The 12,500-nt window shown below is 47.1% G+C and overlaps 1 protein-coding gene across 2 annotated transcripts in view; it reads right to left on the bottom strand.

Annotated features, from left to right (window-relative positions):
- rgs7b (regulator of G protein signaling 7b) overlaps positions 1 to 12,500 on the bottom strand; it is a gene marked incomplete at both ends in the record, with an annotated part of 123,838 nt that overhangs the window by 32,663 nt on the left and 78,675 nt on the right. For both annotated transcript variants that reach the window (XM_080541531.1, XM_080541532.1), the window contains 2 exons: positions 1 to 45; positions 2,872 to 2,978. The exon at positions 1 to 45 is cut by the window's left edge and continues 7 nt beyond it. In XM_080541531.1, the coding sequence (XP_080397657.1) occupies positions 1 to 45; positions 2,872 to 2,978 (152 nt within the window). The remainder of the gene's footprint in view (positions 46 to 2,871; positions 2,979 to 12,500) is intronic.

Here is a 12,500-nt window from a genome sequence, read left to right as displayed (position 1 = left end):
TGTGTTCTCTGGTTCCCAGCAGTTAGATGGCCAGAAATATGGAGTCTGACAGAGAGAGACAGAGAGAGAGAGAGAGAGAGAGAGAGAGAGAGAGAGAGAGAGAGAGAGAGAGAGAGAGAGACAGTGAGAGAGACAGAGAGAGAGAGAGAGAGAGACAGTGAGAGAGACAGAGAGAGAGAGACAGACAGACACACAGAGAGAGAGAGAGAGAGAGAGAGAGAGAGAGAGAGAGAGAGAGAGAGACAGACAGACAGACAAAGAGAGAGAGAGAGACGTTTGATTTGATTTGATTAGATTAGAGAGATGATTGACAAACGTTATAATTAAACTCCAGTAGGTAGGAGGACACCTCTTAAAATATCTTCCGGTCTGAACCCAAACACAAGAGCTGATTAATTGGATGATACATCCTGTCACTCCGATGATCTAAAAGTAACACTAAGGTTCCCAACTAGTGACATCATCCCTAGGACAACCCCGGCTCCTTCGCTGAGTCATTATAGACGATGAGGTCCTCCTCATCACATATTTAATTGAGATGTTACTGACCCCAGTAAAACACCCTCTCTCTCCGCTACACCGCCTCCGTCTAGTCAGAGCCCACGTTCATAAATATTCACGGCGGCGGGTCCATATTTAGTTCCCTGCGCCGCCTGGGCTCACCCTGCCATGTCCTGATTTGTGTGGGGGACAAATCGGACGTTTCAAAGTACGGTCAGTAGCATGAATAAACCATTCTGCTACGCCTATTGTGTCGCTGGCCAGAGTAAGAGATCTGAGAATTGGTTCTGACGGCCGTAGCTGACATCTCCTAGGGACCCAGGAAGTTCTCTCTCTGTGCAGCAAATTGCCAGTCAGCATTGGGGTTTGACTATCACATGTGAGAGTGTGAAGGGTTTGTTAAGAGCGTGCCAATCACACGGTGAATAGGAGAGCAGCCGACTTGTCCTGAGAGGTGTTCTGTCTACCAGTGGTGTAGTCTAGATGTTTCTAATGGGTCAGTGGTGTAGTCTAGTTGTTTCTAGTGGTATACTGTGATTTTTCCCTCCCAGCCTCATATCGTTCATTTCGGAACGCCATAAAAATACATCTGCGCTCCCTGTCTAACGTTATACAGTATATCTATAAATTACATGTTATAAGGCTGATCTGTGCATGATAGATAGTGCTGCATTTTGACATATTTCATGTCGCATCTCCCCCCTTTGATGGTATATGACGCTATAGTCAGTCCCAATGGTCCGAAATTCAAGTGCTTCGTCACACAGACGGGGTGAATTTTATGAATGAAAGTGAAAGTTCTGTCACAAAACACCGTTACGTATCCTCACACATTTTTTAGTGGGTATATGGAAATCCTTGGCCTTTCCTAGTGGGTATACGGCGTAGTCCTGCGTATCACCTAGACTACACCACTGCTGTCTACAGAGGAAGATACAGCCCACCTCTGAAATAGGGGGACTGTGTATAAAATGGTGAAACCAATATGTACACAAATACCATCAAATAAAACATTATAATCTGTACTTTAACAACACCGTCGTTGTTTGATTTCAAATCCAACCTTTCGAAATGTAGAACCGAAAGAAAATAGCATCCCAACATCTCAAATTCGTAGGCCATAAAATATTGACGCGAAATGAGTGTTCTGTTTCAAAGATTTCTCACAAAAGTAACAAGAGTAGCAACAGAGCACCGAGTGTAGCCTGAGCATATTGTTTTCAAAGCGTTTACTTCAGACGATGTCATCCTGATTTAGCTTTTTGTGACCCGTGGAAAATAGCTTTGAAGAGAACCACCACAACATGTACATTCTGAAGAGAACTGTCAGATATCAGATATGCTGAAGATTAAAGTCTGTCTCGCTACATTCTGGGAAATTGAGCAATCATGGAGCACATCCCCCCCTATTCCTTCCTGGACAGAGGTGCCAATTCTGTGGCACGGTGAACACAGTTCTGCCTGTGGACAGGGCCAATAACTTTGCAATCGCAGATTTGTATGATATGATTGGTTCCCAAGAATAGTGATCTCACGACCAAGGAAACTTCTAGAAATATGTGTTCCCCTTTTTGACTGCTATTTTCTCTCTGCGCTCATGTAACTATGCTTAATAAAAGGCCTCTTTTGAGTCAATTGATTTAAGCTCTTTGAGCTTTATAAGTTCTACTCAATTGACTAAGAATCAATTAAATCCACAACAGAACCACCACAACATTCTGAAAGGTTGCAGCGAGTTAACGCTCTGCCAATGCTCGGCACTCATTATCTGATACAGTATTAACTAAGTTACGCAATCATAAAATGTTAAATAAATACCACACTGAACGATTCAGAACATGAAGGATCATATTGTTTCGGTCAAATGTCTTTGAACAAAAATGTAGATGAGATGAGATTTCATCACCAAAGCGTGTGTTTTCTCTCTCACTCTGGGCAGAGTGGGTGAACATCCTACATATATCCAGATCAGCTACATCATGCAGTCCTTTACTGTATCTGACACATTATACTGTACTCTACTGTAACTGACACTTAGGGTTACCATAACTTAGCAATGAATCACCAACCTCTGGACATTTGGAGGCAGGCGGCGGGTATGTTTGTGTTAGTCTGGAGCAAAACTATGCACACCCCTACAGAATGGGCATGCACTACTATGAGAGGATGGGTGTCAGGGGAGGCAGGTGGAGGTAGAAATCAGAGGACGGGCTCATTGTAACACACGGAATGGAATGAGGAATAGTATCAAACATTCATTGTAATCCATCCATTACAATGAGCCCGGCCTCTGACTTCTACTTCCACCTGCCTCCCCTGGGGGGTCACCTGGGGGGTCACAGCCTACCTCCCCTGGGGGGTCACACCTACCTGGAACCTGTAGAAGGTGCCGTCGTCCTTCAGCGTGAGCACGTGGTCTGAGATGGGGAAGAAGTAGCCGTGGGCCGCCATCAACGTGCCTAGGTGCAGGGCCTCCACTGCAACACACAACAACAGGATATGACATCAGAGTGTAACACAACAACAGGATATGACATCAACGTGCCTAGGTGGAGCGCCTCCACTGCAACACAACAACAGGATATGACATCAGACTGTAACACAACAACAACAGGATATGACATCACACTGTAACACAACAACAGGATATGACATCACACTGCAACACAACAACAACAACAACAGGATATGACATCACACTGTAACACAACAACATGATATGACATCACACTGCAACACACCAACAACAGGATATGACATCACACTGCAACACAACAACAACAGGATATGACATCACACTGTAACACAACAACAGGTTATGACATCAGAGTGCCTAGGTGGAGGGCCTCCACTGCAACACAACAACAACTACAACAACAACAGGATATGACATCACACTGCACCACAACAACAGGATATGACATCACACTGCAACACAACAACATGATATGACATCACACTGCAACACAACAACAGGATATGACATCACACCATGACGTCACCCTTCCCTGTCTCCGTGGTAACACAGCCATGCCTAACACAAGCCACCATGAAGGTTTTAGCACATTTACTCCTTGATGTGAGAGAGCGCTCTTTGAAGTCTGGATTAAATATCGGGACAAACACATTCCACCACCTGAGCAACAACATTACAGATTTTTCCAATTGCTAAGTCACAGTGTTCAAAACTGAAGTCACATTGTCAAAACTCTCCATACAGTCTGCATTACAAACATGCATGTTGGCCAAACACTTTGTCTCGTTTCCAAAACTCACTCAAACCCCCAAAACACTTCATACATGTCTCAAAATAAGCTCGTTCAACCATACACTGGCAACAATGTTCACTCAGAAAGCATACACAGTCATTCATAACACTGACCTACAAAACACTAACAACAGGGAGCATTACATAGTTTGAATGATTTTCACAAGAATGAATATTTCATCATGAGAATGGTTCGATTTATAGTAATCATAGACAGAATAGTTGACTGTACAACTGTTAAGTATTAGGCAACAAGAATGAATCAGAAACGCTGCAATTTGCTTCTATCCTTAAGTGTTTTTTTTTTCAGTATCTTTGCAGAAAGTAAGTTACGGTACATTTACTTCAAAGTACACTACATTTACTGTGTAAAATGAAAAGTGGAAAATAAAGTGGAAAATACAGAAATTCCAGGGCTACAATACAATAGCAATCACAAAAAAGATGTCTAGACATGTCAATATGATTACTGCAAAAATGCACCAAACCATTCTGTTTTGAATGTGTTCTTCACAGTTTTGAACACAGTGTGTTACCTTTGAACAAATGTGTTGCTAATACAATTTGTAGGTGGTGGTGTTTGAATGAGAGAAGAGTTCATGGATTTTGGAGAACATGGTCATTGAATGCATTTTGTGTGAAAGCAGCAATGTAAAAATGAGTCACAGTTTGGTCCACATGAACTTCTGTTTCGCTGACTGTATGAATACTTTTGACTCTGTGACTTCAGTTTTGAACACTGAGACTTAGCAATCAGAAAAAAACTGTAATGGAGACGAATGACTGGGTAAAATGTCACCAAGGCAGTCGAAAGGAAGATAGAGAGGTGGGTGTGTGTGTGTGTGTGTGGGGGTGGGTGTGTGTGTACATGTACAAGCGTGTGTGTGTGTGTGTGTGTGTGTGTGGGCGTGTACATGTACAAGCGTGTGTGTGTGTGTGTGTGTGTGTGTGTGTGTGTGTGTGTGTGTGTGTGTGTGTATGTGCGCACGCGTAGGGGTTTGGATGTGTACATGTTTCAAGCGTGTGTGCATGTGCGTGTGCTGAAGCTATCTTTACAGCCTGGTGGTCTGTATGCGGCAGCTAGCTAGCTGAGGCTATCTTTACAGCCCTGGTCTGAATGTGGCAGCTAGCTAGCTGAGGCTATCTTTACAGCCTGGTGGTTTGAATGCGGCCAGATGTAGGTGAGCTAGCCTGGGGGCAGGTGGGAGTGAACGGACAGATCTCACCGCCCGGGCGGTCTGTCTGTCTGTCTGTCTGTCTGTCTGTCTGTCTGTCTGTCTGGACGGCAGACCAGAGGTCAGACTGACTGATCCATCTGCCCGTGTGCAGGCGGCCACACACACACACACACACACACCTCCACACACACACACCTCCACACACACACACACACACACACACACACGCACCTCTACACACACACGCACACACACACACACACACACACCTCCACACACACACGCACCTCCACACACACACACACACACACACACACACGCACCTCCACACTCTATTTTTAAACCCCCCCTACTTTGATCGTGCTCTTCCTGAGATGAAAGGTGCGCCGTAGGGAGGGGGAGGGGGGGCGGGGGGGAGGGGGGGGTAGGGAGGGGGGGGTAGGGAGGGGGGGGGGGTAGCCTTTATGTGATAGGAGAGAAAAGGTTCACTTTGGATACGGACGATGCTATGAGGATGAGGTTTTGCAGAGGGGGGGGGGGGAGGGCTCTCGTTGATGACGCTTCTACTCCTCTTTCTTCTCCTTCTCTTCTTTTATCCACCTGCTTTCTCTTCCTCCTCCTCCTCCTCCTCCTCCTTCCCTGCTTCCTCCCCCTCTTCCTCCTCCTCTTCCTTCCCCTCTTCCTCCTCCTCTTCCTCCTCCTCTTCCTCCTCCTCTTCCTTCCCCTCTTCCTCCTCCTCTTCCTCCTCCTCCTCCTCCTCCTCTTCCTTCCCCTCTTCCTCCTCCTCTTCCTCCTCCTCCTCCTTCTCTTCCTCCTCCTCTTCCTCCTCCTCCTCCTCTCTCCTCCTCCTCTTCCTCCCCCTCTTCCTCTTCCTCCATGCTTGTATCTTCCTCATCCACCAGGTCAGTCACAGGGGGGGATCACAACAACAAGGTATTTGTTGGAGCTCAACGTGACTTTACTCAGTTTCCACACCTCCTCCTCCGCCTCTCTCTCTCTCTCTCTCTCTCTATTCTCTCCGTTTCCATCTCGAGTATCGAGTGTCTCGTCTCAGAGCATTCTTTCTTTGAGTCATCAGAATCAATCTCATTCCGGATGCGTGCATAATAATCACCACTAGGAACAAAACTATTTGCCTTTGGAGTGCGCTGCCCATCGCTGCCCATCGCTGCCCGCCTCCCTGCCTGTTTAGAGGAGACAGCTGAATAAAAGCCAGCTGGAAGTATAATGGTGTGAAAATGACTAAGAGGTAGATACAAAAGAGACACCGTCGTATTAGTTCCTTTGCTTTCTCACCAGTCTCCTTCCTTGCCTGCCTCAACCTTCATATAAATAAAACCCTCTTCTCTAGCTTGCTTCACTGTGTGTGTGTGTGTGTGTGTGTGTGTGTGTGTGTGTGTGTGTGTGTGAATACTGTATGAAGGAAGGTTGACAGAGTGAATTATTCAACACTCATCTTATCTACTTCTTCTTCCTATATGTCCTGGAGCATAACCACCATATTTTTTTCTTTTTTCTCATAGAATGTGCAAGAAAGGAAAATGCTTCCGTCCTTCCTGTCTGTGTCGTAGCAGCAGTTCAAGGGAGGACGGTTAGCGCGGAGGCCGGAGGAAGGAGAAATCGGAGGACACGCTCATTGTAATGCAGGGACTAGACTAGGCTAGACTAGGACCTTCACCAGCCTCGACAGCAGCAGGTCTGTGGGGGTGGTCTGGAGGTGACTGATTATAATAACAGGGTTAAGGTGACTAATGAATAAATGAATACATTTACAATCATATAAATAACATAATTTTTTGACATTTATCAGATGCGTTTATCCAAATGTACTTACATTGACATAAAGTAAGTGAATCACTTCAAGTAAATAAAGGTTAGAATAAGAAAAATGAAAAGATCAGTCGTCATAAGAAAAAGTCTATGCTAGGATCAGGGGCCATTGACCGTCACAATGCTAGACGAAGGTTCCTTCCTGGCAGTCGCAGTGACATTGTGAGATATATATATAGATATATACAGTATACAGTAGAGGAACTGTACAGGGAGGTAGTGGGCTGAAGAGGTCTTTAGGAGTGACAGTCAAGTGCTATTCTCCTGCTCTGTTGGCAGATATATGAAGTCATATTTCCCCCATTTTTTTCTGGGAGGTGGACAAGGTGACACAACCGCCTGTGCTGAAGGACCAAAGCAGTGCTGGACAGAATAGCAAACTGGCAGCTGAAACATAGCAAACTCCCTCACCTCTCTCTCTCTCTCTCTCTCTCTCTCTCTCTCTCTCTCTCTCTCTCTCTGTCTCTCTCTGTCTCTCTCTCTCCCTCTCCCCCTCCCTCCCTCCCTCTCTCACACTCTCTCTCTCTCCCTCCCCCCCTCTCTCTCTCTCTCTCACTTCCTCTCCCTCTCTCTCCCTCTCCCCCCCTCTCTCCCTCTCTCCCTCTCTCCCTCTCTCTCCTTCCCAGGTCTGTGTGTGGGCTGAGAGGGGGGTGTACATAATTCTCACCTAAGGTCAGTCCCGCCCCTTAGAGATGAAGTATTGCAGTAGAATAGTAAACGGTGCAGCGGTAGCATGCATGACAAGTATCATCTTCTGGAGGTGATATATGTTTTGCTCTAGGTACAGGGTCAGCCTTAGTCGGCGCCCCTGGAGCAATTAGGGGTTAAGTGCCTTGCTCAAGGGCACATGCAGCTCCCTCCTGAGGCGGGGATGGAACCAGCAACCTTGCGATTGCTAGCCGGTCTCTCTAACCTCTGGGCTGCACCGCCCTGCTAAAGCACGTCATGTAGTGAAGAATGGTATCAGACACAGGTGGGCGACATCACTTAGAGTCTCACGTTGGCGATGTGCGATGCTAATGTGCGTTGCTAATCATAGCCATCTGCTAAAGCCATCTGCTATACTACTTCATATTACAGTATATCCTACCATTTAGTTTTGAATCATATAGAATAGTATCGTGTCTCACCGTATCATCTCATATCACTCATTGAGGTCAGCAGACTCATCCAGTATGAGCAATACACTCAACAAACACTTTATTTGTAACACTTGTACACCTTCTCATTCATTCAGGTGGTGTAATGGTGTGAGGAATGTTTTCTTGGCACACTTTGGGCCTGTTAATACCAATCATCGCTTGAATGCCACAGCCTGTTTGAGTATTGTTGCTGACCATGTGCTTCCCTTCATGGCCACAATGTACCCATCTTCTAATGGCTACCTCCAGCATGATAATGCACCGTGTGTCTCAAAGCAAAAGTCATCTCAAACTGGTTTCATGAGCATGACAATGAGTTCAGTGTTCTTCAGTGGCCTTCCCAGTCACCGGATCTGAATCTAATAGAACACCTTTGGGATGAGGTAGAACAGGAAATTCACAGCTTGAAAGTGCACCTGAGAAATCTGCAGGAACTGTGTGATGCAATCATGTCATCATGGACCAGAATCTCAAAGGAATGTTTCCAACATCTTGTGGAATCAGAGGCTGTTTTGAGAGCTGTTTTGGAGTATTATAAGTATAACACCACCCAGTATTAGTGTTCCTAATAAAGTGTGTGCTGAGTGTATATTGGGTGTTGCTGTGTTCTATTCTGCACATAATACTGCACATGAAGCTAGATGTCTACACGGGGACACTTGAATACACCACGATAGAAGGACCGGGAGAATCTGCCCGTCACATCGAGATTGGCGTAATCTACCAACCAATCATCTTCTACAACACGTTCCCCTAGTCCTAGCGATTCAGAGCCACCCCTCGCGTCCCTAAGTCCCCCCCGAAACTTAAAAAAACAAAGTGCTGAATGAAATGTCTTTTTTTACTGTCAAGAGAGACACAACGCATGACCTGTTCCTACAGAAGAGGCCTAGTTTCACTTCCATCTTGTTATTATGAATTCATCTGTGAGATGACAGATAATAAACAGAGATCTGACAGCCTACTGTACGTAACAACGCTTCGCTACCTGACTAAACTAAACACCTTCTACACTCGGTTTGACAGAACCAACACACCGCCCGCCCCCTCCCCTACCCCCCCCCCCCGCCCCCTCCCCTCCCCCTCCCCTACCGCCCCCCCCCCCACCCCCTCCCTCCCCAGGACAGCGTGCTATCGATCACTGCGTGTGACGTGAGGAAGAAGGCTTTCAGGCTTTTCAAGAGTGAAAACAACAAACCGCCAAGCAGCTGGGCCAGACGGTGTGTCCCACGCCGTGCGCTCAGAGAACGTGCTGCCCAGCTGTCGGCACGGACTTATTCAACCCCGTCCCGTCCCGTCTGTAATCCCACCACGGTGACCACAGACATCCCAGTTCCCAAAAAGACCACGGAAATCTGGCATAATAACACCCCCCCCCCGCCCCACCCCGCTGCACTCACATCTGTCGTCATGCAGTTCTGTGAGAGGTTGCTTAAGTCCCTCATCAACTCTGCCACACTGGACACACTACATTTGCATACCCCCCCCCCCCCCCCCGCGCTTTCACCCTGCACAACGCTGCTCTACGTGAGGAGAAGCTTTCACCCTGCATACTAACTGCTCTACGCTCTACATGAGAAAGCTGTTCGTTGACTAGACTTGTCTGACTTGTCTGACTCAGAACTGCAGAGTCACTACCCATCTTCTGTCGGAGACTGAAGACCTCCATCTCTTCAGGTTACACCTTAACTGCTCCTCCTGTACTGTGTCCCCTAAGACCCCTACTGCCCCCCCTTGTACTGTTTCTCTGTTTCTCCAGTGTCTATATTTAAAAAAAAAAAACGCTAGATTACTCTTCCTGCTGCAACTGGTGAACTGATGATTCACTTGCTTAGTCAAATGTATTGATTGTCAAAAGTCGCTTTGGAATAAGGCGTCTGCTAAATGACAAAGACGTAAAACTAAAAATGACTCCAGCTCTGGATCCTAGACGTTCTGACAGGTAGACTCCAGGTGGTGATGGTTGGGTGCACCTCCACCTCCTCCTCCACTTTGGCTGAGTCCTCAGTCCCCTGATATTCTACCTGCTGACCCACGACCGTGACCACTGACCAGGCACAGCTCCAACTCCGTCATCAGGTTTGCTGACGGCACCACTGTGGTTCAGCCTGATCACTAGAAGTGACTAGTCAGCCTACGGGGATGAGGTCAGAGGCCTGGCGGAGGGGTGGCAGGATAACAAGCTCTCTCTCTCTCTCTCTCTCTCTCTCTCTCTCTGTCTCTGTGTCTCTCACTCTCTCACTCTCTCTCTCTCTCTCTCTCTCTCTCTCTGTCTCTCTCTCTCTCTCTCTCTCTCTCTCTCTGTCTCTCTCTCTCTCTCTTTCTCTGTCTCTGTGTCTCTCACTCTCTCTCTCTCTCTCTCTCTCTCTGTCTCTCTGTCTCTCTCTCTCTCTCTCTCTCTCTCTCTCTCTCTCTCTCTCTCTCTGAGTATCAGCAGTACGAAGGAGCTGGTTGGTCGTGGACTGCAGGAAGCAGCAGGAGTGGGGGCCATAGGCACGTCAGAGCCTATTTCTCCTCAGCCAGAGGACGACATTTGGAATGGACCCCCTCCTCTCCCCACTCCACACACACAACACACACAACACACACACAGACACACACACACACACACACAGACACACACACACACACACACACACACACTCACACACTCAACTGTCACTACCTCAGCCCCCCACTCCTTTCATTGTCATTCTACAAGGACATTGTTTACATCACACTCTCAATACAATCTCACACTCACACACTTATTCACTGTTGAGTGTTGTTAGTGCTGACTGATATAGCGCCTTATTCCAAAGCGCTTTACAACGGCCTCTCATTCACACATTCACACACACATTCACACACACACACACACACACACACACACACACACACATTCACACACCAATGGTGGCAAGCTACCATGCAAGGCAATGCTCATTGGCTCATTGGCAGCAATTTGGGGTTCAGTGTCTTGCCCAAGGACACTTCGACATGTGGCCAGCCGGGGCTCGAACCGCCGATCTGCCAACCTTGCGATCATTAGACGGCGGCTCTACCTCCTGAGACACAGCCGCCCCATCTACAACCTCAGAGGCGAACCTCACGATTCCGATGCATCGAACAATTTGTTACCGGTTCTCGACTGGAACCGGTTCTCGATTCCCATCCCTAGTCGCGCCAGCCCCCCTCCCTTACGTAGTGGTTGCACATGGGCTGCCGTCCGTATCGTGGAGTTCTCATCTAGAAGTTTCCAGCCCATTAGGCTCTGATTTTACGTCTCTGATTTATGACACTACCCACCGCCCAGGCTAATGACCCGGCCCAGGTGTCCTTCATCACCTTTTTTTATGCGTTTAGGCAAATCCAGAACTAAAAGCCACCAGTACTGTAAGTAAGGACCGATTGGTGTGTGTTAAAGATACTCCACACAAAAATAGTTCGCATAATTGTCATTTCCAAATACCTGAAGGAATCATATTCCTTCATGGATACAGAATCTTCATCCACCTTAAGGACGATTTGCAGGTGGGTTGATCACATACAGCCTCTTTAAATATCTTTGTTAAGGTAGATGGAATTTCAACTTCTCTTACTGTATATATCATATCAAGTATTGTACCAGTATAGTACAACGTATCTCGTTTTTAAGGATCAACCCACAGAGAACATAATCAAACCCTTTTCTGTTGTTGTAACTGTTCTCTGAATTCTGTGGACCACCCAAGGTCATAACAAGGTCAACACCCTGGCCCCCCGCTGGTGGAACGAGCTTCCCACGGCTGTCAGAACTGCAGAGTCACTACCCATCTTCCGTCGGAGACTGAAGACCTCCATCTCTTCAGGTTACACCTTAACTGCTCCTCCTGAGACATCCACTACCCCCCAGCACTGTGTCTCCTGAGACACCCGCTTTTTCCCTCTACTGTGTCGCCTAAGACTTCTACCGCCCCCCTTGTACTGTTTCTCTGTTTCTCCAGTGTCTATATATTCAAAAAATATTCCTTCTATCACTGAGACGGCCAATGGCCCCGGGCCTGAGCTAGAGCACTCTTCCTGCTCCGACTGGTGGATTGATGATTCACTTCCTTAGTCAAATGTATTGATTGTAAGTCGCTTTGGGGCTAAGGCGTCTGCTAAATGCCAAACATGTAAATGTAAGAAGGCTGAGCCAGTCTGACTGAACGACAGAGGTGACTCAAGTCTTGTGTCGTGCGGGGAGGGGGGTGTAGCGATGTAGCGGCGTAGCGATGTAGCGTGGGCCCTGTGAGGGCGTGATGACGCTAACACAGGCCTCAGAGACACTTTCTAACCAATCACCAATCAGCCTACAGTCCGTCCGTGAATAGAAGGGCCTATTTATATATACAAGCCACAGTCTTCTTCTTTCCCAAGGCGACCAGACAGACAATAAAACACAAACCATCTGTTTCTGGACACATCAGTGTTGAGTCATTACCATCAATCAGGAATCACAAAGGTCGCAAAAGAACTAACCCTCCAAATAACAAATCAATTGGGCACTTATCACACACACACACACACACACACACACACACACACACACCCACACACATCACTTATCACGTGGAGATT

This window comes from Nansenia antarctica, assembly GCF_963989245.1.
Source record: "Nansenia antarctica genome assembly, chromosome: 11".
NCBI lineage: Eukaryota > Metazoa > Chordata > Actinopteri > Argentiniformes > Microstomatidae > Nansenia > Nansenia antarctica.
The sequence above is the reverse complement of the archived record's forward strand: the minus strand, read 5'-3'. Positions and strand labels throughout refer to the sequence as shown.